The 23,363-nt window shown below is 54.7% G+C and overlaps 2 protein-coding genes across 12 annotated transcripts; one reads left to right on the top strand and one right to left on the bottom strand.

Annotated features, from left to right (window-relative positions):
• Positions 1–143: 143 nt before the first annotated feature.
• NDST2 (N-deacetylase and N-sulfotransferase 2) lies at positions 144–8,788 on the top strand. 8 transcript variants are annotated; one of them, XM_043926509.1, is made up of 17 exons: positions 146–541; positions 1,198–1,245; positions 2,697–2,736; positions 2,818–2,867; positions 3,013–4,144; positions 4,326–4,413; positions 4,725–4,879; positions 5,067–5,252; positions 5,514–5,642; positions 5,774–5,956; positions 6,043–6,139; positions 6,769–6,892; positions 7,021–7,195; positions 7,379–7,549; positions 7,650–7,759; positions 7,959–8,061; positions 8,156–8,788. In XM_043926509.1, the coding sequence occupies exons 5-17, from the start codon at positions 3,140–3,142 to the stop codon at positions 8,279–8,281; spliced, it is 2,652 nt and encodes an 883-aa protein (XP_043782444.1). In that variant the 5' UTR covers positions 146–541; positions 1,198–1,245; positions 2,697–2,736; positions 2,818–2,867; positions 3,013–3,139; the 3' UTR covers positions 8,282–8,788. The 8 variants fall into 8 exon arrangements, with proteins under 8 accessions (XP_043782448.1, XP_043782449.1, XP_043782444.1 ...); XM_043926513.1 differs by having other exon boundaries at positions 144–541; positions 1,198–1,295; positions 2,818–4,144; positions 5,142–5,252; XM_043926514.1 differs by having other exon boundaries at positions 145–541; positions 1,198–1,295; positions 2,818–4,144; positions 7,650–7,722.
• Positions 8,789–8,905: 117 nt separating this feature from the next.
• On the bottom strand, positions 8,906–23,149 carry ZSWIM8 (zinc finger SWIM-type containing 8). 4 transcript variants are annotated; one of them, XM_043926502.1, is made up of 26 exons: positions 22,465–23,149; positions 20,165–20,318; positions 19,823–19,917; positions 19,480–19,652; positions 19,196–19,303; positions 18,999–19,080; positions 18,757–18,877; positions 18,157–18,358; positions 17,832–18,007; positions 16,465–17,458; positions 15,586–15,717; positions 15,273–15,452; positions 14,987–15,170; positions 14,677–14,775; positions 14,021–14,145; positions 13,347–13,587; positions 13,090–13,248; positions 12,760–12,988; positions 12,291–12,580; positions 11,911–12,134; positions 10,884–11,369; positions 10,455–10,638; positions 10,184–10,360; positions 9,914–10,033; positions 9,480–9,590; positions 8,906–9,381 (listed from the first exon to the last, which is right to left on the bottom strand). In XM_043926502.1, exons 1-26 carry the CDS (start codon positions 22,670–22,672, stop codon positions 8,921–8,923), a joined length of 5,715 nt encoding a protein of 1,904 aa, XP_043782437.1. In that variant the 5' UTR covers positions 22,673–23,149; the 3' UTR covers positions 8,906–8,920. The 4 variants fall into 4 exon arrangements, with proteins under 4 accessions (XP_043782437.1, XP_043782438.1, XP_043782439.1 ...); XM_043926503.1 differs by having other exon boundaries at positions 10,479–10,638; positions 22,465–23,148; XM_043926504.1 differs by having other exon boundaries at positions 9,480–9,658; positions 22,465–23,145.
• Positions 23,150–23,363: the final 214 nt, after the last annotated feature.

The following is a 23,363-nucleotide window of genomic DNA, read 5'->3' as shown; positions in this document are numbered from 1 at the left end:
CTTGCGCTCTTAAGAGGAGAGCTCGGAGTCTCGCCCCGCCCCGGGCCCCGCCCCCGCCTAGGGCCGCCCAGCCCCCTCCCCCGCCGCCCCTCAGTGTGCCGGCCCGGCTCCCCCCTCCGCCGGGCCGAGTGGAAGATCCCGCACCCTCGGCCCGCCCCGGCCTCGGGAGCCGCGCCGGCGACGCTCGCCAGGTTGTGCCACCTCGCGGGAAGGAGGGGAGCGCCTCTGCCGGGGGCGCGCGGAGCCGGCTGTCTCTGAGGTCGCGGCTCAGCCGAGCGCTGGGGAACTCCGTTCAGCGGCCCGGCGCCTCGGCCGCGCGGCTGGCAGGCCCGGAGGCGGCGGGGACCCGAGCGGGGCCGCGAGCGGCAGCGCGCCGCCTCCCCCCGGTGGGAGCGGTGGTTGGGCCCGGCTGCGGCAGAACGTTCGCTCGGAGATGGCGGAGCCGCCGCGACGCGGCCCGAGGCCCCGAGAGCAGGGAAGCCGGGCAGCCCCGGGACGTGGCGGAGCCCGGGGACAGCGGGGACGCCGCCCAGTCCGCCGGGTGAGCCGCCCTTGAGGAGACCCCCGCTCAGAGTGTGGCCCCCACCCACGGTCCCCGCAGCTCTCCTCTCACAGACTTCCTTCAGTGTGGCCACCGAAACCGCCCGCAGGGGCGTCCCCGGCGGCCCCTCGGGGCGGCCCGCGCTCCCCTCCCCCTGTCCCTTCCGCAGGCCGCCCTGGTCGTGGCCTCATTCCTCTTGGCTGGTCCCCTCTGCCCCGGGCTCCTCCTCCCCTCGGGGCTCTTCCAGCCCGACGCCCGCCCCGATGTCACCGCAGACTCTCCTCCGCGCGCCCCTAGCCCCTTCTTTCCGCTTTAATGCTTCACGCCCTACTCTCTCTATACACACCTGTGAACCCACGTTCCCCCCAGCTTGGCCTTCCGTCTGTGACCCCTGTGTGCCAGCGCCCCACGCCCCTGTCGCTGCTTAGGTCCCCCTCCTCCCGCGGCATCTGCACTGCTGGTCTCCCAACGCGGGGCCCACACCCCTGCCTTCCTCAGCCCCCACCTCAATTGCTCTCCTCCCGCTGTTGCGCCCACATTCAGCAACCCCTCCCCGGCCGTGGTCCAGCTTCGGTATTTATCATCCCACCCCGCGCCCTCCCCCTCCCCCAGGACTTTCTCATCACCCCTTCTCTGAATATTGCTGCTTCTTCTAGGTCCGAAGCTAAAATGCAGTGGTTAAGAGCAGGGCTGGAGCTTGACAGGTCTGACTTTGAATCCCAGTTCCTCCACTGACTGAGCTGTGTGATCCTGGGCAAGTTACTAAGCTTCTCTGGACCTCAAATTACTCATATGTAAAACGGGGATATTACTTACCTCTTAGGACTGGTGTGAGCATTAAATATAGAGAAAGCTCTTAGAAGAATGTCTGGCAAAGAGTAAGCCCCAAGTAAATGTTAACTATTATCCTTGACATTATGAGTGATCACCCCCAGTATCTACTTCCTCCATTCTACAGTGATTTCTTCTCACTACTGTGTTTACTCCAAAAAGTTTCCTCTAGGTCTTAGGATTCACCCCTTCCCATCACCATTTTGAGCCTTTCCCAGTTGTCTTTTCATGCCAGTTGGTTTTACTCAAGCCAAAGCTGAACTGTTCTTAAACTGTCTTTCTCAATTCTGAAGGACCCCCATCTCTGCTTAATCACCCCAAGATGTGTATGTGTGGGGGGTGAGTGGTAGAGATTGCCTGCCACTGGCCTTATTAGAAATGATTAAGATGGGGAGAGTGACAGTAAAGCTTCTAGTTGGTCTACTTAAGGAAGAAAGTCTGAAATGTAGATCTCTTTAAAACTATTCTCTGATGGTACTTTCTCCTTTCTCTGTTATTGATTGGATACTACTTACGCTCCTGTTGCTCTCTGCCACCCAGCCCTATTCAAGCTTGCTCTATTTCTGTACTAGGACTCAATCCCTCATGTCTCTCTAGGCTGGCTCAGGACCCTTCTGATCTGTTTAGGGATGAGGATGTAGTACTATCCAGGCTAAGTTAGGAAGGAGAAGTAGAGTGGATAGGGAGACAGATTCTGGTCTCACCTCTCTAGCTTTTCTTAGGTGCCAGTGATGTGGCCTGCTCTGGGGCTATATTTTTATCACCCCTTCTGACATTGGCACAGATAAGGTAAAGAGCAGGGGTGGGTAATTTTTCACAAGGAGTGGGGAAGAGAATCCTCAGGTTCTGGGCTTGGAAGGTGATAGAATGATTAGCTAGCACCATTTGTCTTTCCTCTTGAATTCGCCTACCATAGTGTCCACCTGACTGCAAGTTCGTTAGTGCTGTTAGTCTGAGATGTTGGGTTTGATAGATGAGGGAGATTAACGGACACACGAGTTTCCTCTTATCTGATATTTCGTTGGAACATGGGACTTCTGGGGCTTTCCTTCCCTTCTTCACAGGAAGACCAGAGCCCCTACTGGCTGACCAATTGCTCAGTCACAGGCTGGGAACTCCTTTCAGAGCAGGTTCATTTTCAGCCTTCTGAAAGTAAGAGGCCAAATAGCCTCTTACAGATGGGAGATTTGTTCTCTTCCAGACCTTGGATATACTGCTTCAGTTCTGAACTTAGTTCAGGGAGGAGAATTTAGACAACATTCTAAGAAAGGGAACAGTCTGTGAAGCTAAGGGATGAGACTCAGATTGTGTTGTTCTTCTACAGGAGCTTGTTCTTGGAGAACAAACCATCCTGTGAGCAGGAGGTAAGAGAGATGGGGTGAATGGGGGTGGATGGATTAATTACAGTTTCAAGGAGAGAAGTAATGCACCAATTTTTCTTATAGGTTGTGAGGAACTCTGACATCTGATGTGAGGAGCTCAACCAAGACCAAAGGTGGAGCCTAACTAGATTTGCATCCTGAAGGCATGGGCCAGTGGGCCATGGTGACCTGAGACCAATGAACTCTGTCCAGTTTCCCCCTGTTGCCCTTTCTACCTCCTCTACCCTATACTAAGGGGACTTGTTTCCACCTTTGCAGGGAGCTGACCCTGCGGGAATCCCTGTCCCCTCTTCATATCCTTCTACCCTCCCAGAGAGCCTCAGCCTATAGAACTCCTACCTCCCATCCCCTGAGGTGGTCCCCATCCCTGCCTCACCTCCCCGCCATGCTCAAGCTGTGGAAGGTGGTACGCCCAGCTCGGCAGCTGGAACTGCACCGCCTCATACTGCTGCTGATTGCTTTCAGTCTGGGCTCCATGGGCTTCTTGGCTTACTACGTATCCACCAGCCCCAAGGCCAAGGAACCAATGCCCCTCCCCTTGGGAGACTGCAGCAGTGGTGCGGCAGGTGGTCCTGGCCCTGTACGGCCTCCAGTTCCACCCCGGCCCCCCAGGCCTCCAGAGACAGCGCGGACTGAACCCGTGGTCCTCGTGTTTGTGGAGAGTGCATACTCGCAGCTAGGGCAGGAGATTGTGGCCATCTTGGAGTCTAGCCGTTTTCGTTATAGCACTGAGCTGGCACCTGGCCGAGGGGACATGCCCACACTGACTGATCATACCCGTGGCCGGTATGTCTTGGTCATTTATGAGAACCTGCTCAAGTATGTCAACCTGGATGCCTGGAGTCGGGAACTACTAGACCGGTACTGTGTGGAGTATGGTGTGGGCATCATTGGCTTTTTCCGAGCCCATGAGCATAGCCTACTGAGTGCCCAGCTCAAGGGCTTTCCGCTTTTTCTACATTCAAACTTGGGGCTTCGGGACTACCAAGTGAATCCTACAGCTCCACTCCTGCATCTCACACGTCCCAGCCGCCTGGAGCCTGGGCCACTACCCGGTGATGACTGGACCATCTTCCAATCCAACCATAGTACCTATGAACCAGTGCTTCTCGCCAGCCTTCGGCTGGCTGAGCCCCCTGTGCCAGGACCAGTGCCTCGCCGGGCCCGGCTTCCCACTGTGGTGCAGGACCTGGGGCTTCACGACGGCATCCAGAGGGTGCTCTTTGGTCATGGCCTCTCCTTCTGGCTCCACAAACTAGTTTTCGTTGATGCCGTTGCATACCTCACTGGCAAGCGCCTCTGCTTGGACCTTGACCGTTACATCTTGGTAGACATCGATGACATCTTTGTGGGCAAGGAAGGTACCCGCATGAAGGTGGCTGATGTTGAGGTCAGTCTTCCTTTTTCCTGACTCAGATTTCTTTCCTTAGAAGCTGTTTCAGGCTCTGTCCTTTCAGACTCCCTTCCTTGATTCGGAGCTTGCCCTTTTCCAGGCAAGAAGAATGCGACTTCTCAATTTTCTCCTTAGATTGCTCTTTCCTGATTTCTCATGTTCCTGCTACTCTTCCCAGGCCCTGTTGACCACCCAGAACAAACTCAGGACCTTAGTCCCCAACTTCACCTTCAACTTGGGCTTCTCGGGCAAGTTCTATCATACTGGTGAGCTCGTTCGCCTGTTCCTTCAGCATATCAGTCTTAGTTTGATCTGTCCCTTCACTGTCCATCCTCCTGGGCAGACAGGTTGGAGAAAGGGGGCAAGGTTTGGGGTCAGAATGCTGTGAGGAGCTAGCAGTGGGTGGGAATTTCGGTTAGCATGGGTGGCTGGAGGGCAGGTTGGCAATGGGGAAAATAGTCCTAGGTGGGCAGAGGTCAGCCATGTTGTCCCAAGGATGGAAAGCAGAACAAAGGTACAGAACAAAGGAGTACCAGAGCCTAACTGGCTCTGGTCAGTGGTCAGTGTGTGGTCATAGGGACAGAGGAGGAGGATGCTGGGGACGACATGCTGCTGAAGCACCGCCAAGAGTTCTGGTGGTTCCCCCACATGTGGAGCCACATGCAGCCACATCTGTTCCACAATCGCTCCGTGCTGGCTGACCAGATGAGGCTCAACAAACAGTTTGCTCTGGTGAGACCCTTGGATTTCTTCCCCATACTTTTCCCCAAAGATAATGCTTCCTTTTCGACCTTTCCCTAGCGGAGTACCCTTCCCTTGTCCTTTCCTATTTTCTTTCTATGGAGGCATCCCCACCCCCTTTACCCTCTACTCCCCAAACCTCACCAGGTCCTGGTGAGAGTCTATGCCCCATTCCCAGGAGCATGGGATTCCCACGGATCTGGGGTATGCTGTGGCCCCCCACCACTCCGGCGTGTACCCCATCCACACACAGCTCTATGAAGCCTGGAAATCTGTGTGGGGCATCCAGGTGACCAGCACTGAGGAGTATCCCCATCTCCGCCCTGCCCGCTACCGCCGTGGCTTCATTCACAATGGCATTATGGTGAGGGACTCCCAGCACAAACCTGAATCAACTCCCATAATCGCCCAGCCTCCAGCCTGCATTGTCCAAGCTCATCCGTAATAACGGGGGGTAGAGGGGTGAAAAGTCACAATGCATAGAGCAAGAGCTTTATTGCTGTAACTTCAAGCTGTCCTCTGTAAACTCAAGGAATCCTAAAATGCCTCAAGTCTTCTGTCCTTCATCTAGTTCTCATTCTACCTTCCAATCTTATCTCTCCCTGTTGTTGTTTTTTCCCTTCAGGTGCTGCCGCGGCAGACATGTGGCCTCTTCACTCACACAATCTTCTATAATGAGTATCCCGGAGGCTCTCGTGAACTCGACCGGAGCATCCGAGGTGGAGAACTCTTTCTGACAGTGCTGCTTAATCCGGTAAGGTGCCGAGAGGAAGGGCTAGAAGATGGGACAGCCAGTGTGTTTGCAGGGTGAGACTTTTGCTCACCAAGCCCACTTTTGAAGTGGGGTAGGCTCTCCAAATCTGACATGCAGGCACCCCCTTTCAGATCAGCATCTTTATGACCCATCTGTCTAATTATGGAAATGATCGGCTGGGCCTGTACACCTTTGAGAGCCTGGTGCGCTTTCTCCAGTGCTGGACGAGGCTGCGCCTACAGACCCTTCCTCCTGTCCCTCTCGCACGAAAGTACTTTGACCTCTTCCCTCAAGAGCGAAGCCCCCTTTGGCAGGTAGAGGTGGAGCTCAGGCTGACCTAGAGACATGATGGGGGTGGCTTTTGAGGAAAAGATTATCTGATTATTGGCCTCACCTTTAGAATCCCTGTGACGACAAGAGGCACAAAGATATCTGGTCCAAGGAGAAAACCTGTGATCGGCTCCCCAAGTTCCTCATTGTGGGACCCCAGAAGACAGGTGAATTATCCTTAGCCAATTTCTGTTGCCTTAAATCCAGAGAATTCTCTGGCCAAGGAATTCCCTTCTCATACCCACCCCTCATTAATCCAGTCCCTTGAGTGACTTTTTTGGCTGTGCTGGGTCTTCGTTGCTGTGTGGGCTTTCTTTAGTTGCAGCAAGTGAGCAGGGGGCTGCTGTCTAGTGTGATGTGTGGTCTTCTCATTGTGGCTTGTTGTGGAGCACAGTCTCTAGAACGCATGGCTAGCAGGTTTAGTTGCTCCACAACATATGGGATCTTCCCCAACCAAGAATCAAACCAGTGTCCCCTGCATTGTCAGGCAGATTCTTAACCACTGGACCACCAGGGAAGTCCCTTTGAGTGATTCTTAACCTGGTTGTATATCAGAATTACGTCTTTTTTTTTGTCATTGTTGTTTTTTTAAAGATCCACAAGTGATTCTGATACACAGTCAAGGCTGAGAACCATTTTAACCCTTCCTTGGACCTCTCTCTGGCTTTTCTTTTCTCGCTCTAGTTTGGCCAAAGGGTGTTTTACTACCCAGAGTGATTGTTTCTGACCTCCTTCAAGCTGATGTTGTTGAGCTGGATTCTCTCCCACCATGGCCTGGACTTTCTCTCCCATTTAGGGACCACAGCTATTCACTTCTTCCTGAGCCTGCACCCAGCTGTGACTAGCAGTTTCCCTAGCCCCAGCACCTTTGAGGAGATTCAGTTCTTCAACGGCCCTAATTACCACAAGGGCATTGACTGGTAAGACCTGGGATGCTTCTCAGAACATTCCTTTCCTGTTAAACCCCCCAATTCCTGCTTCCACCAGCCCAGGCATCTGGCCCCTTCTCTCTGCAAATTGTCTCCCTGTCTTCTCTACTACTTCCTAGGTACATGGATTTCTTCCCTGTCCCTTCCAATGCCAGCACTGATTTCCTATTTGAAAAAAGTGCCACATACTTTGACTCAGAGGTTGTACCACGGCGGGGAGCTGCCCTCCTGCCACGAGCCAAGATCATCACTGTGCTCACCAACCCTGCTGACAGGGCGTACTCCTGGTACCAGGTGAGTCTGAAGCTAGGGACACATTAGAACATGAGAGGTGGTGACTGCTGGAGAGGCAGAAAGGAATGAGGGTAGGGAAAGTAAGCTAGCACCTTGGGGAGGGGTCTGTTCACCAGACCAAGAGGAAAGGCAGAATAATTGTCAGGTCACCAATTCTTTCCCTTCTTATTCCTTGTCCTTCAGCATCAGCGAGCACATGGAGACCCAGTTGCTCTGAACTATACCTTCTACCAGGTGATTTCAGCCTCCTCCCAGGCCCCTCCAGCACTTCGTTCCCTACAAAACCGTTGTCTTGTCCCCGGCTACTATTCCACTCATCTACAACGCTGGCTGACTTACTACCCCTCTGGACAGGTACAGTTCCCCTGTAGCCCTCATGGGGGTCCCCTTCCTTTTCCTGTCAGCCCAGTGGCTTCTAAGGAACATACAAGGAACCACATCCCTGTCCCTTTAGTTGCTGATTGTGGATGGGCAAGAGCTGCGTACCAACCCAGCTGCCTCAATGGAGAGCATCCAGAAGTTCCTGGGTATCACACCCTTTCTGAACTACACACGGACCCTCAGGTGGGAGAGCATGACCCAGGGGAGGATGACTCTGGGGGAAATGGGGAAGCCGGTTGACCATGTCTGTTTGGAAGAGAAATGAATTTACCTGTCTTGCAAGGAGAGGCATGTGTCCCTGTGGGCTGGGAGAGATAGTAGTGCTCATTTATGGGGCCTGGATTTCTTTTCTGTTACTTCATGGCCTTTTCCTGTTGAGCAGGTTTGATGAAGATAAGGGATTCTGGTGCCAGGGACTTGAAGGTGGCAAGACTCGTTGTCTAGGCAAGAGCAAAGGCCGGAAGTACCCAGATATGGACACTGAGGTAAGGAAAACCAGGGACAGGGTTTCCCTCTTCATGTCTGAGATCTGATCCTGTCCACTCCTTACCATTCTGACTTCATTTTTTCTCCTGTTAGTCCCGCCTTTTCCTTACGGATTTTTTCCGGAACCACAATTTGGAGCTGTCGAAGCTGCTGAGCCGGCTTGGACAGCCGGTGCCCTCATGGCTTCGAGGAGAACTGCAGCATTCCAGTTCGGGCTGATGTATCAGTCTCTTGTACCAGCAAAAGCCCCCTGCTTCCCTAAGGGGCAAGCCCAGAGCAGGGCGGCCCACAAGGGGATTAGAGTGGCCTGGTCCCTCCCCCTTCTACCTCAGTGGCCTTTAGGCCTGGGATGGCTGAGAAGGGTAGGGCATCCCTTTCCCAGTTTTGGGGTATAATAAAGGGGATTCCCTTGATACCCTGCAAGATGGTACTAGGCACCTTTGGCCCATGGTCTTGAAAGGTGGAGGGAATGAGAGGGTCCAGGCAGGGGGTAGAGGAACGTATTAATCCAGTGCTTTCCCTCTTCATCCCCAGCAGTGTATCTATCTATACTGGCTATGGGAAGGACCCCTTACCATGGGATCAATGGGATCTACCTGTGGCCCGGCCTCCCTAATGTCATTCACATTGAATGGGGATGAGGTCGGACGATGGCTCATAGAGCTGAGTATGAGCCCTAGCTATGGGCTAGAAATGACTTTAATAAACGTCCTTATTTTTCTGTTTTGTCTGCCTCGCTGGAGTGGGAGAAACCTAGAATAAAGGAAGTATCCAACTTTTCTTCTGCCCTAGTTCAAGGTTCATCCACGCATGGAGGGAAAGAAGGGAGAGGCCCAGGCAGACGAGAGTAAAAAAAGTTTATATATTTATAAATGCCAAATAAATACCAGAGGCCACCCAATGCCCGCTCCCAGACAGGGCTGTCTCCCCTAACCCTAGGCTTCTAGGGTCTGAGGCATCTTGGCCCCAAGCTACAGCCCAAGAGCAGCTGCCAGTCTGGGCTACTGGGGAACTGAGTGGGGATGATCTGTCCAGCCAAGACTCATTCCCCCTTGGTGAGGGGCCCCCATAGCCACAGGCCTGTGTCCCTGTATAGGGCCCTAGGGGGGCCAGACTCAGGGGGAGAAGGTGGTCATCTCGAGTGAGACCCGCTGCCACAGCTCCTTGGTCTGTTTGCTGCGCTTGAGATTCTGCAGGATGTCGTTGAACTGCATCATACCCATGGGTGTCAGGCAGAAGGCGCTGCGAGCACTGCGGATGGCATTCACAAAGTCGTCGTAGTCGGCGGGGGTCAGGTGAATCAGGCGGTGGTGGATGTACTGGACGGGGTGAGGAGGATGAGCCACTGAGCACAGGCAGGCCCCTCCCCCTGCCTGCCCAGGGGTTTCACCCCGCTCCGTACTGCCCAGGTGGTCACCTGCATGTACGCCTGCTGGCAGCGCTGCACCAGCTGGTGGAAGGCCGGGGCACGCAGGTGGTTGTGGGCGTGAGCAGGGCTCAGCCGCTGCAGCGTCTCCATGACGATCTCCTGCAGCACAAACGGGCTCAGCACCCCCTTGGCTGCCCCCACACAGAACTGGTGCACGTAGTTCACTCCTGGGGGGCAGGGGGAGGGGCATGAGACGGGGGTGGCCACCTCTGCCCTAGGGACCCAGCTTTACTCTCTCAGCTCTGGCCTGGCAGAGAGCCTCCCTCCACCCCAGGAGCTGAGGTCACCCCCCGCCCCCCGCGCACGCACACATACCCGACCAAGGCCTCAACTCTGAGCAAGAGCTAGGAAGGAGGTCTGGGATAGGAAGGTTGGGGAAGCAGGTGAGGGCGGACAATGGTCCTGGGGAGGGGAGGTGTTACCCAGCTTTGCCGCCAGCCCCAGCAACCATTTGACATCATCAGTGTAGGGAGGGGAGCGAGAGAAGTTGTTGGGGTGATCGTTGTGTGCCCGGCGACCCAGCATCTCCAGTGCCAGCATTCCTGGGAGAAAAGGGTGAGACCGTGGTGAGGGTCCATTCCCTACCCCTTACCTCACCCTATCACCCAACCCCCCAGTAAACAAACTAAGAGGTAGGGTGGGGAAGGGCCACTAAAGAGCCGGTGGGAGTGCAGAAAGGGACCTCCTCTCACCGACACGGTAGGCAGCGTGCAGGTGGTGTAGGCTGTGTGGGTTGACAGGCTGGCTGTGGGTCTCCTCCTCGGGTGGTGGAAAACCCCCGCTCACCAGAGGGCTGGGCTGTGTGGTCAGGGCAGGCAGTGAGGCACCCTGGATGGCTGGAAACGTGGAAGCTGGATGGACAGTGCTCACTGGGGGCAGGATGAAAGCCACGTGAGGAACTCAGAGCCCCAAGAGGGCTTCCCTCCCCACCGCCCCTGCCCAGCGTGCCACCCCTCCATTCACCTGTTCCCTGTCCCCACAACTCACAGGCCACACTGGTGGGCAGTGGGAGCCCTGGCTCTGTGTGGTAGGGATGTACTGTGATGGGTGCCATGGAAGGGACGGGGAAAGACACAGCAGTGGCAGCAAGTGAGGGGGGAGTCACCGAGTAAGGGTACTGAGCCCCTAGGAATGCAGGATGCACACCCTAGAGGTGGGGAGAAGAAACGGAAGATAACCAAATTGTGTTAGGATGGAGCTCCTTCCTGTTCATCCCAGACCTGGGCATCCCTGCATTTCTTGAGCGTAGTGGGGCTGGTCCCCTGACTCCCACCCCCTCACCAGGACTCTGGGACAGCCCTATCATCCTCCCAGAGTGCCCTCCTCCAACCCCTGTGAGCCCCCGGTGGGCTCCCCCACATGCCCAGCCTCCCAGCAGAACACTGGTCTCACCTGCGGGTATGCAGAGCTGGCCACAGGGAAGACGGCAGGCCGGGGCATATGAGGCATGGGGTGGGCGGGGTGAGCTGGGTGGGTGAGGTATTGAGGGCTGCAGGGCAGGTGGGGCTGTAGAGCAGTGTAGGGGTGCAGGCCAGGGGAATGACCATGCCCCAGTCCTGGACCTGGATATAAGCTGGACCCCACCGAGATGACTGGCACCACCGTGGCTGCTGTCACTGCTGCCGCCGCCACTGTAACCGGCTCAGTCCCTGGGCCCCCCCTGCCCTCAGGCAGCCCCCGCCCAGCCTCCCCAGCTGCCCTGATCCCACTGGCACTACAGCTTGTAGCCCCTTCACGGGCTGTGGATGAGCCACCTGCTGTTTGCTCATATAGCCAGAACCACTGGTGAGCAACCTCAAACAACACTTCGGGGTATACGCCCCCACCCTTAGCCGCCTCTTCCACTGCCATGCAGGCCTTCTCCAACATCAGGTTATCCTGAAAGGGAGGGACAAAGAGGGTTAAGGATGGAGGGCTTTACTCAGGGACAGTTTTAGATGACAAATTCTGATGTCTTCAGAGTTGGCTGGTTCTGGGGAGGCAGCCAAGGTCAGAGCCAATGTTCAGAGTCAGTGTCAGAGCAGTGAATGCTTCACATAGACAATGAACAAATCTCTGTTGACCAGTAGAAGTCAAGACCCAAGTTGCAGTCCCAGTTCCAACCTGATTTAGCTACCTCCAGCCAACTCCCATCATCTCCCTCAGGCCTTCCCCAAGGACTCCACCCCCAGTGGAGATAATCTAGATAATATACTAGAGATAATCTCTCTAATATAGGAATAGTCCTATCCTTAGAGTTGTAAAGGATGTAATGGATATTAAAGCACATTACTATGTCAGCTGTCACCATGAGAGGACCAATCAGATAGTTCATGAATGCCAGGATTGTGAAATCAAGACCTGGGCCATCAGTTTTTTCCATGCCCAACCTTCCTGCCCGGATGTCCCAAAGCAGGTCCCCAATCGCATATAGAAATACCTGCTCCTTGCACTGCACCAGGGCCCGCTGGATCTCATTGGGGTTCAACGCATGGGCATGAGGCAGGCAGCTTAGGGCGAGTTCCGCCGCTGCCCTCACCATGTTGGAGTCTCGTGCCCGTGACGCCCTGTCAGCCAGGGACGCAACCTCAGGGGGCGTCAGGTGCCCATCCCAGCATTCCACCAGGATAGTCAGGGCTGCACTGCCGATCTCCATTGCCTGGCCTTCAGGAAAAGGAGAGCAGGGCAGAATGTGGTTAACATAGGCAGTGGGAATGGGAATGGCATCTCTCCTATCAGGTCAGTAACCACAAGGATAAGGCTCTTATCACCATGCATTAATTCCCTTCCCATACCCAAATCAAAAGATACTGGATTTACCTGTAATCCAGGAAACGTGGGAAGAGTAAGTACGTGAGAGCCAGTTGGGAGAAACAAAGTTGTGCAGGCCAAGGGCATAAAGCCCAATCTCAAAGGCGCAAAGGTGCAGGTTACGGTGAGGACCCTGGTGGCCCCCTGAGGAAGATGGGTGTGTGAAAATGGAAGTGCTGCTGTTGCCCCCTGCCTTGATCAGCACTGTCTTCGCCAGCTCGAAGTAGAAGTGTGCAGCTGCCTCTGATGGCTGATTGGGTACATGGGGGGCATGACTCTCGGGACGGCGGCCCTTGTACCTGAAGGGGCAATGGGGTAGGGACGGGGATTGGGGTTTCTCTGAAATGGGTGTCCAGGGGGGCTGGAGAAAACCAGGGTAAGTGAGGACACTGACGGGGACTGGTTGCATTGCCCTAGGGATGTGGCTCCCGGGGTGGGCCAGGGCAGAAGAGAAGGGTATTTATTTCTTCCCACTGACCTGCCAACTTCAACAGTCTTCGCCCGGGCCCCTCCACTAGCACTGGCCCGGCGACTTCCACTGGAGGACGAGGAGCCAAGGGAGTCTGAGGAAGAGCTGCTAATGCTGTCACTGTCCTGTCCTCGACCCCAGGAGGCGGGGGCCCAGCCCCCTCGCAGCGGCCTCCTGCTCAAGGTTGGGGAGCTATCCGACGTTGTTTCAGGGGCGCTGCTGTCAATGCTGGCCATGCCTAACCCACCAGACAAGTCAGTCTCAGACATCTGCTCCAGAAGTTAGACTCCAACCTTCAGGAATATCCTTCCCTCCACGTCATCCCACGGGTTGTCATACCTGTGTGCTTCTTCTTAGGCCGCCCTGGTGAGCCCCAGCCCCGTCCATTGTAGCCTCCACGGCTGCCAAGTGCCAGGCGGCTGGGAACCTTCCCCTCTGGCCTTGGCGTCAGAGCTGCTTCAGGTGGAAGACCCTCACAGGGGGAATGTGGGGAACTCTCTACATCGGGAAAATAGGACACCGGGATGAGCCTGGGAAAGGGGGACCCAACATGGCTCCAGACCATTCATCCCCCCTGCCCAGTGCCCCCACCTCACCAGGCACATTCTTCTCTGTGAAGCCCTCAGTGGGGCCTGGCCCAGCCCCTGCCACACTCCCTGGCTGAGCAGGCCCTGCAGAGCCTGAGGTCAGAGGCTGCAGGGCCCCTGGGGCAGATGGGCCCCCATGCTTTGAAGGAGACCTCTGGCTGGCTGTGGCCGGGCGGCTGGATGAATAGAACGAACTCAGTGTCTGTGGTTTATGCGTCTGGCTCTCTCGGTCCAAGAGTTTGTCTAAGATCTGAAAAAGAAGTGGTGACAGGAGGACCTTTATCTCCTGTCTTCTATTACTTTTCTTTCTCCTTGTAGCAGCTTAAAATTTCCTCCTCAGGAAGGCTTTCCTCCACAGAAGAACCTTCTAGAAGAGAGGGGCTGGCTTACATGTCTTGGTATGCCCTGTAAAACTGATCATAGGACTGAGTATATTCATATTCAATAAATATTGAAATGAATGAATGAATGAACAACTTTATACCCTCTTCTCTTCTTCCACCTCAAGCCCAAGCATTCCTATAAGAACCAATGGTCTCTCATGTTCCTGACGAGGTGTTCCAAGATTTCCCAGTTATCTCCTTAAAGAATAGCCCCTTTTCTCATCATACTGGAGACCCCTGAAAAAGGTAGTAAACTTTGCTCTCTTTGCCTGTTAAAAACCTAGTACCTCAGTCCCTTACCTTTTTGAGTTTGGCCTGGTCATCTTTGTAAGTGATCATTAGTGCCAGTGCCAGGTCACCCTTCTCCCGACGTGTGCCTTCACATAGCAAGGGATGCTCTGCCTCACTCACTGTTGTCTTCATACCTGTGAGAAAAGAGGCGCCCAGGGGGTTGTGAGTGGCCATAACTCTTAAGACAGGGCTCCCAGCCACCAGCGTGTGAAGTAAGGAGTTCTGGTTCAACCCATATTCCCTATGGAAGGTGCCCATTGCCTAAACTCTGGCCTGCTTTCTGAGGCTTTCACAGTTTGGCCCCTCTACTGTCCTGATATATCCATCACTTCAGAGAAGCTAGGCTCCTCACTCTCATGAAGACTTGACTGCCCCCGTGTCTTTATTCACAGTGTTTTGTCCACCTACCTGGAACTTAAGGGATCCTTTAACCCATATCCCATACTCTATCCCCTTCCTAGAGCCTTACCCTAGAGTTCAATTTTGCTGTCCTTGTAACATCCAGTGTTTATAGCATATGTTTTTGCCCTAAATTCTTGATAGTCTTGTAGGCCCTACATCTTATGCTAGCTTTCCCCTTACCACACAGGGCCCATGTCTCAACGCCCTTCAAGGCCTGGGCCAGGCTTAGCTCACATATGGGTTCAAGACACTGACAGACTCACCCAAGGCAGCAACTGCTGCTTCAAATCCCAGCTCCTCGTCCCCGGGCATCTCGTTGTTCCAGTTGCGACTTGGGGGTCGGGAACCCGTGGGAGAAACCACTGGATAAAAGTTAGGGTAAGTTATGTAGACAGAAGTAACATGGGACAGAATAAAAGGGAAGAAACCCAAGATGTTCATCATTCTAGATCCTTCCAAGAAGCTGCCCGTTGTGTCTTAAAGGGAACTCAAAGCCCTTGGGGCCCTTGGTTTCTCCTTAGAGAAAGCTACCCTGCCCCAGTTCCCCACTTTCTGTAGAGTCAGGCATCATACCTGGAGTACAAAGAACATCAAAGATGAAACTGGCCAACATGAGAGGCAAAACTGGCCGATAATCACAGAGTGTCCCCTCACGAAGTTCCTCTGCCCGGCAGCGCACAGTACTCATCTCACTTGGACCCAGAGGGATCTTCTTAAGCAGAGTGGCCACCTCAGACTCCTGATACGCCAGCTTCACCTGAGGGCACAGGGAGGAGCTCAGACCACTAATACCTCCGTGGATAACAAGGTGCAAGGCTCTAAGGAGATGGCAATACAAGGTCCAGACAGAATCTCTGACCTCCAAGGCCTTGGTAGAAGCTGGGGGCCGCTGGAGCTCCAAGGCAAACATGCCCACTCGGAAGGCCAGGTTGTGGTGCTCTGGACGCTCACTCAGCACTGTCAACAGGAAAGCTGCCTTGGTCAGTGTGTTTGTAGCCACCCAGGTCTGACGGCTTGTAGATACCTTATTCTTCTTGCCCTAATGAGGGAAGCACAAGGAGGCAGGCGGATGAGTCTGACTCACCTTGGTGGAGGGAGAAGGAGACTCTCGCCTGGGGGTGTGGGAGAGGGTTGGGGTGACTGCGGAGGGAAAAGGGAGGGATCTCTCTCACCTTGGCAGGGGGCGGCTCTACCTTGAGGTCAGGCGGGTTGGCTAGCAGGTCCTGGGCAAGTTCCACAGTGAGGCGGGAGGCCTCACTGCTGTAGCCATGTGCATGCAAGGCCTCAGCACAGGCAAACAGTATCTGGAAAAAGGACATGGGCAACAGATGTGCTGAAGCTCTAATGCTCCCGAGGGGCAGGACACCACACTCACTCAGGCAGCAAATCTCCCATGAGCACCAACTACCCACTGGGCGCTGTGCCAGTCCTACCAGAAACTCATAGCCAGTTAGAAACATAGACAGACAAACACAAATAGGTGTGCAGCCAGCTACTATTGGGAAAGGTCCAGAGGGGAGCAGATGGGGAGGATACCTCACTTGGACCTGGGGCAGTTTCAGAGAAGACCTTCCAGAGGACATAATCTCTAAGATCTCTGAGGCATGAAGAAGGAACAGGGGCTAACCAGATGAGGGAAAAACACTCCAGACAGACAGACCAATCCATGCACAAGTACGGATATAAGAGAGCATGGAAAGCTACAGGAACGGTTCAACTGAGTATAGTACGACAGTAGCTAGATGAAGCTGGAGAGGCAGGCAAAGATCAGAAGTGAAGCCTTGCAGGCCATGCCAAGGACCTTCATTTTCACCCTAAGGGCAATGGGAATCCACTGAAGAGTTAAAGCAGCAGAGTGACACAATCTAAACATGCCAGGAAAATCAGCATAGAGAGAAGAAAAAGGACTGCAGGCAGCAAGGCCAGTGAGGAGCCTGCTACAGGATTCTAACCATCGCACAACAGTCCTGTAACTCCCACACAGAGGCTGATGGTCCCTCTCCCGGCTATGGCCACGGGGCACCCTCAGAGTTCTGTCCAAGTCCCCTCACCTCCATGCGGCTCTCCTGCTCCAGCGGCTTCAGTCCAGCAAACAGGTCGTGCTCCTCCCCAGCCCCACCCTCAGCCTTCTCTTCCTCGCCCCCAGCCCCATCCTGGGCATTCAGATAGTATGCCTGGTAGTCGTCATCCTCCTCGCCAACCACAGGGGCTGCCTCTTTGGTTTTAGGGAGTCCATTGCCACTCTCGTCTGTGGAAGGGAGGTCGTCCCGGGTACAGAGCTCCCTGGGCAACAGGCCAGGGGGGCCAGCAGAGGCTGTGGGAGGCTCAGGCCCTTCTGAGAAGTACACGCCACCATCTTCTTCGTAAGTATCTGGAGGTTCAGGAAGGAAGGTTGAAGGGCCTCGTGAGCCACCAGGGTGGGGGCAAGGTGGCGGGCTCTCAGGGAATCCACCGAAGGTGCTGGCCTCTGCACCCAGGGCCAGGCTGCTGTCGTCCAGGCTCATCTCAGCCAGATCCGGCTCCAGGGAGCTGTCCTCACTGCTCAGCCGCCGCTTGCTCCCACTGCCCACTGAGCCCTTGCCCCCACAGCCAGCCCCACCCAGTGTTTTGGCTTTGCCCCCACCTGGACCCATCTTATGCAGTGCCTTATCTCCCCCCTCAGCCGAGAGGCGGCGGGGACCCCGCTGTGATGCGGGGACCCCCTCACCCAATCCCTTGCGTTTGGCCCCCGGCTCCTTGGGCCGCACAGCTGGCTCGGCAGGAAGAGGCCGGGGCCGCTCCCGGGATTCTTCCAGGCCCCCAGTGCGTGAGGCGCCTGGCCGAGGGGGCAGGGCTCGGGCCCAGCACAGGGCCAGCTTCCGGTCAGTGGCGCTGTAGGTGACACCGGGCAGTGGGTAGGCCTCTTCCCAGTTGAAGTAGCAGGCCTCCACCGCCGGCCGGAAGCCAGGGAAGAGCCGCTCCAGGGTCTTCTTGTGCTGTCCCCGCTTCACGTTCTCAATCACCTTCAGCTGCCACTGGCGCAGCTGCACACACAGTTCCCGGCGGCTGTGGGGACAAAGAGGGGGCAGGTTGCTGGGAGGTGGGGGGGGCTACACTCTGTACCAAGGAGGGAGGGGTGCAGAGGGGGAGATGATGTACCCCAAAGCGGGTTACAGGGAAGGACCCTGGGAAGCGCTTCTTGAGCTAGCCCCACAGACATCACTTGAACACTCAGGGATTTGGGAAAGTAGGCTACTTATGGAAGGGAAGGAAGAAAGCCTCTCAGGAAAAGGACTCATAAGTCACTGGAAACCTAATGCTCAGCACCTCCCATCTCCCTAGGACTAGAAGAGCAGTATGTGTGTGTGCATGAGATGAAAGCTGGGTCATCCAGGGCTGGGCCGCCTCCGGACCGTGGTGAGCCTTGGGGGAGACTCACCGCTGAGGGCTGAGCGCGGGGTCCAGCACGGCTAATCTCCATAAGGTGACCATCTCGTCACACATGCTGGCACAGGCATGGGCCGCCACCTCGGACTGCCCATTGCTCCGGCCTGTGTGCCCACTGGCACTGCTGTGAGAGGCTGAGGTGCGTACGCTGTACCACCAGCCTGTTATCTGGAAACAAAGAGGGCTCTGAGATGAACCTACTAAGTTGGAGAAAGACAGAGTAGCCCACTCCAGTGTCCCTGTCAGCAAGAAGGGGTTGCGGTTGAGAAAGGGAGAGCATGAACCAGCATGGGGTTACCTGGCTCTGGGAGAATTACCTGCTCATAGGTGAGGCACTGGTCAGTGAGGATTTCCAACAAGGGGGCAGCATTACTGTCCCTTCGCTTGAACATCTCCCGCACTATGCTAAGCAAGTTCCAGACACCCTCTGGCTCGCGGCCCCTCAGAGGGCGCAGCAGACATGCCCATTCCGCGGCGGCCGGAGGCTCCGTGGAAGACAGATACATGGAGTTCACATCACTGTGAAAGTCGCAGAGTGGAAAATGATGACCCTAAGATGGGGCTGAATAAAGCAGGTGAAAGAGCAACAGAACTTTGACACAAAAGGGGTCAAAACATAAAGTACAGGGGAAAAGTATGACCCTGACAAAAATTCTTAATCGCTCTCTGCCTCAGTTTCCCAGTTGCTGAAAGGAAGAAAAATAATGTGTGCTCTACCTGAGGACAGACCACTCTGCGACTACATAAAATTCTCATCACCCGCTGATTTCACTAGTGACGTCTCCTCTGTACCAGGCAAGGAACCGACACAGGGAAGAGAGGTGGGGAGGCGGGCACTGACAAAACCAAGGATCTGTCCACAGCCTGAAGGAAGCGCCCCTCCCACCACAGACATGGCACAAAGAGATCTGGTTTACCTGAACACCACAGGGGAGGGGCCGCAGAACTTGTGCAGTGTCTTCTTGATGTTGTCGGTTAGTGTCGATTCATCCAAATACCATGTACTCTGGTCGGAGGCGGAGGGTCCTGCTGTGGGGTCTGGGGGTAACAAGGAGTCAGTCACCTGGAGGCAGGGGCTTGGATCTGCCTTTTTATTAAGTGGCGCTCTGCACCCCCAGCTTGCTTTCTTCCTGCTACCCTTCTTCCTCACCACACTCACCCGGGGCTCCACACACTGTATTGATGGCTGTTGACTGGGAGGAGAGGAGTTCATCCAGGAGACGTTGGGCTGTGGGGAGGATCTGTCCGGAGAAAGGGACACAAAGGCAGAAGTGACCCGAGGAGGCCAGGGCCTCACAGGAAGGCTGATGTGCAGCCCTAGAGCTGGTTGGAGAAGGGTGTGCCAACCTTCCTCACCTGCTGTGGGAGCTCACTGATGAGGTACTGAGCAAATTTCTGCAGCTGGTCCCTCTGCAGCCGAGACAGGGACTCTGACACGGGGGCCCGAAGGCAGACTGCAGAAGCCTGAAGGGAGCATCGAGAGAAGTGAAACAATCTGAGGAAAGACTTGCCGACACCGGAACTGGGGACAGAGAGGCAGAGTCCGGGAGGCGAAGGGGTTCACACTGTGGCCAGGGATGCAGCAGAGGAGGAGGAGATGGAGCAGAGGATAGGGCCAGGGTAAATGGGGAGGGCCTCACGTTGTGGATGCGGAAGAGGCAGAGGGCCACGACATGGGTGCACCATTTGGCCCCAGCACCACAGGTGCAGCTGCAGGAAGTGACCCGGCAGCGGTCAAACATCACAGCCACGTTGTAGGCTCCTTTGGGGGGCACCATCTGAGGTGGCACCACTGTAGCACTCAGGTGGAACCCTGGGAAGAAACATGGGTATGGTCAGGGAGAGCCGCCAAGACACAGGCCTCTGCGTTTGAACCTGTGGTTATTTAGACAACCCGCTCCAGCTTCTTGCAGTAGTTCCTGAATTCTTAACACAGGGAAAGGGAGGAGCCAGAAGTACCACAATGCAGGACAGGACCCGTACCTATCTGCAGAGGGTCCTTCACAGCCCTCATGCGGAACAGCTGATCCCCTCGCTGGAACTCATCCGCACTGCCGTTGGCCAGGCAGGAATAGAGTCTGGGAGTGAAGAAGAGGACATGGCCATGTGTATCAAATACCCTTCTACAGACCCTGTCAGAGACTGCCCTGCCCTGGGCACTCTCCCCAGTGTTACACCCTCTTGGGGAAAATCCCAGGCACTCCCTGCCCCTGCGGTCTTTTTACCATAGCCCCAAGCACAGCATCTCTTTTGTTCCTTGGGAAGCCCAGCACACAGTGCAGAACTTCAGGGCCCCACCCCTCCACGTCACTCCTTTAGCCTCACCGAATATCTTCTTCATTCTCAGGGAAGCTCCAAAAAGCAATTCGGAGTTGTAGCTGCTCAGGCACTGGGGGGTAAACTTTCTCCACCACTTCAAAGGGGATATGAAATGCCACCTGCTTTGCTGACAGCTCCACCAGTGGGATCACCAGTCCATCTATGGAAACAAAGGTCAAGGAGAGGAGAAAGAGGAAGGGAAATGAAAAGGGCCAAGATTATTCAGCACCGACGCCAGTGCCACATCTTGGGGTCCCCCACTTTCTCTATGAAAGGAGGACATCTGGATGAAAAACCAAGGGACCCCCTCCGTCAGGATACATTAACCCTTAAGACTCTTTCTGGGGAAAGGGAGCTAAACAATCCCCTGGTAACAGCCTGCTGGAAGATGCCTGGGATGTCCCAGAAACTCCTGGCCAAACAGGTGTGTTCCAGAAAGGTCCAAACAGGTCCCAGAAAGTAATGAGTCTCACTTGGCTTGGCATCTAGTTTCCCGTATACCTAGCAGTTTAGATTCATATTACACTGTTAATATAGCTCACCTGCCATTCTCTTCTCTAATTGCTTTTTTTTTTTTTTAACTATCCTTTTTCTCTAAATGACTCCATGCCTCCACCTAAGGAGGAAAGGCAGTCCAGAACCCAGAAGAGTTCAACAGAGGAGACTCCAGAAGCAAGAGAGTCTGCCCTTTCTTTGGCACACTTGAACCCTGGCTTTCCACAACAAACGCCCTGGGGTGGGGGATTGGGAAGGGGTTATCCTAAGGTAACCGGACTGCTGTTCCTGGAATCACCTGGAGTCGAATGTAGTTACCATTCAAAGTGTGACACAGTTTTAATCAAAAAGATACAAAAAACTGCATATTTCACTAAACTGATAGATTAAAACACGTATTAGAAAATGATGGGGGGAAAAAAAAGAAAATGATGGAGCTGAAAGAACTTTTCTAAAAAAGTTAGTTTCCTTTGGTCCTTTCAGTCAGTGACTGAAAAAGGGTTGGGTTGGGGAGGGGTGGAAATGACGTGCTTTCCTAGATTTTAACCTGTTCAAGAAGATACCAACATGTTGAAAACTTTTTTTAAATTAGAGTATAGTTGATTTATAATATTTTAAAAATCTTCACCATCTTCAGTTATTTCCCTCAAAATGAGGGAGCTCTAAGCCCCAAGACTACCCACACATGCAAATATGAAAGAAGCAGAGCAGCCACAGAAGACCCACAGTGAAACTGCCAGGCGTGCACGTGCGTGCGTGGGTGTGTGTGTGTGTGTATAGGGCATATGGTATCTAAGTGAAGATAAATATTATCACTTCTAAGTAGTGACACATGTAAGTTTCTCTCTTTCCCTAAGGAGTGCTGGAAATCTCTGCAGGGCAGTTTGAAAAACAGGACCTTAGAATGTCCAGAGTAGAATCACAAATTAAACCCCTCAACTGGTGAAAAAAGTCCACTTCTAGTGAAGCCCAGGACAAAACTGAGCCTTGAGGAAGGCAAAGAAAGAATGTACTGAGTCCTGAGCCTGCAGGACTTCTGTTACCATGACTCTCCTCTTCTATCCTCTTTAATAAAAACAAAATCCTTCACAGCATTAATCAGTTAGCTCACTGAAAGACCCAAGGGTGGAAGAAACTCAAGTGAAAACAAGAATGTTTCATGAGACTCCGGAGACAAGTATCTACACTCCTCCCCAGGCTCCAGGTGATGGAAATCTAAGGTTTTAATACACTGGTCCCAGCCATGGTTTCTGACTGGTATTCAACACGGCCAGGAACCAAGCCTCTGATCTAAACCTATGTGACATCTGGTCTCACCAGCCAGTTCACCTCCACTTTCCTCTGGATGGAATCCCTTCTTGGTGCAGCTGGGATGAGAGATCATCACCTTGAAGAAGCAGCTCCAAGTGCACTTTGCAATGGGGTGACACCTCAGGTGGTCACTTCAAGTGGTCACTTCTCCACAATCCGCCCCCTACTCATATTCATTTCTATTTTCTGCCCTGCCTCAGGCTGAACTGGATAAGTACTCCCAAGTCAAAGTGGAAATTCCCCTTTACCCTATTTCTAAGGCCAATGAACGACAAACGATCTACTTTCTGTTGTTTAATCCTATCCAACTCAGGATTCCCCAGTCATCACTCCAACACACACACACACACACACGCAGGTGTGGAGAAAGCAGCCGCAGGAAGACCGGAAAAGCGAGTCCTGAAGTCCGTTCTAAGCTTGGGACAGCTCCCGGTCTGGGACAGCTCTAAGCAGGGACAGCTCCAGAGAAAGGCTGGGGCACGGCCAGCCCACTCTCTCACCTCGCATTCTGGTACCGCCACTGCCACCTCCGCCACCGCCGCCAGTGGGGGAATTGGGCCCCGCTGACTGTTTGCGCCATCCCCGCCAGTTCTGGCAGAGGCTCTCAGCCTCGGAGATGAAGGAACAGAGCGAATCCTCCTCAAAGCGGTCCGAATCCTCGAAAGAGAAGCGCTCTCCGTCCTCCCACTCGGCGAACATCAGCTCCATGGGGCCCGCACCCCCCGGAGCCGGGTCTCCCCCCGCGGATCCGGGGCCTGGGCCGCCGGCCGGGGACTGTGGGGAGGCCCGGGGCCTGAGGGGCGAGCCGGGGCTGGGGGTGGCCGGGGCGCTCAGGGCGGCCGTGCCGGGCGAGGATATCAGGCCTGGAAGAGATACGGGACGGGGCCTTGCCCAACTGCTAGGTGTAAACCGGGATCGCGGCCAGACTCGGAGACTCAGGGCCCGGACGAAGCGCTCGGCAGCCGGGGCCTCCTAGAGGCTGCGGCGCCGCCTCCCCCATCAGCTGATCTGAACTTCCGGCCGCGCCGGCCACCACCACTTCCGCCCTCGCGCGCCCAGGAACCCGACCCGGTGCGCGCGGACAGAAGGGAGAGGTTTAAATGCTACTTTTTTTTTTCTTTCTGGAGCTCACCTCCAGTACCGTTAAGAGAAAGCCAACCCCCAAAAGTATACGAAATGACTAGAGATCCCAGCAATAAGTCGGCGCCTGTAACACTCCCAAGGAATAAACAGCCGCCACGCATGTCGGGAATTGTAGGCTGTCAAGAGACAAACACAGGAACCATTGGGTGGGGTTATTCTCCTAACTCTGGATAGGCCCAGGGCCGCACCACCTTCTGGGAATTGTAGTTCAGAAGCCTGCATTCCAGAAGACTTTTTATGGGGTCTAATTGGCGAA

This window comes from Cervus elaphus, chromosome 15, assembly GCF_910594005.1.
Source record: "Cervus elaphus chromosome 15, mCerEla1.1, whole genome shotgun sequence".
NCBI classification, from domain to species: domain Eukaryota; kingdom Metazoa; phylum Chordata; class Mammalia; order Artiodactyla; family Cervidae; genus Cervus; species Cervus elaphus.
This window is presented reverse-complemented; position numbering and strand designations above follow the sequence as displayed.

What these genes read in the sequence shown, in the direction of transcription:
- NDST2 (XM_043926511.1), top strand. Translation starts at nt 3,140, where the DNA reads ATGCTCAAGCTGTGGAAGGTGGTACGCCCAGCTCGGCAGCTGGAACTG. An exon ending in GGGCAAGTTCTATCATACTG is followed by an intron (nt 4,414 to 4,724) that starts GTGAGCTCGTTC and finishes GTGTGGTCATAG; the next exon opens with GGACAGAGGAGGAGGATGCT. An exon ending in TCAACAAACAGTTTGCTCTG is followed by an intron (nt 4,880 to 5,066) that starts GTGAGACCCTTG and finishes CCCCATTCCCAG; the next exon opens with GAGCATGGGATTCCCACGGA.
- ZSWIM8 (XM_043926502.1), bottom strand. Translation starts at nt 22,672, where the DNA reads ATGGAGCTGATGTTCGCCGAGTGGGAGGACGGAGAGCGCTTCTCTTTC. An exon ending in GTTGTGGGGACAGGGAACAG is followed by an intron (nt 10,361 to 10,454) that starts GTGAATGGAGGG and finishes TCCTGCCCCCAG; the next exon opens with TGAGCACTGTCCATCCAGCT. An exon ending in GCACGCTGCCTACCGTGTCG is followed by an intron (nt 10,034 to 10,183) that starts GTGAGAGGAGGT and finishes CTTTTCTCCCAG; the next exon opens with GAATGCTGGCACTGGAGATG.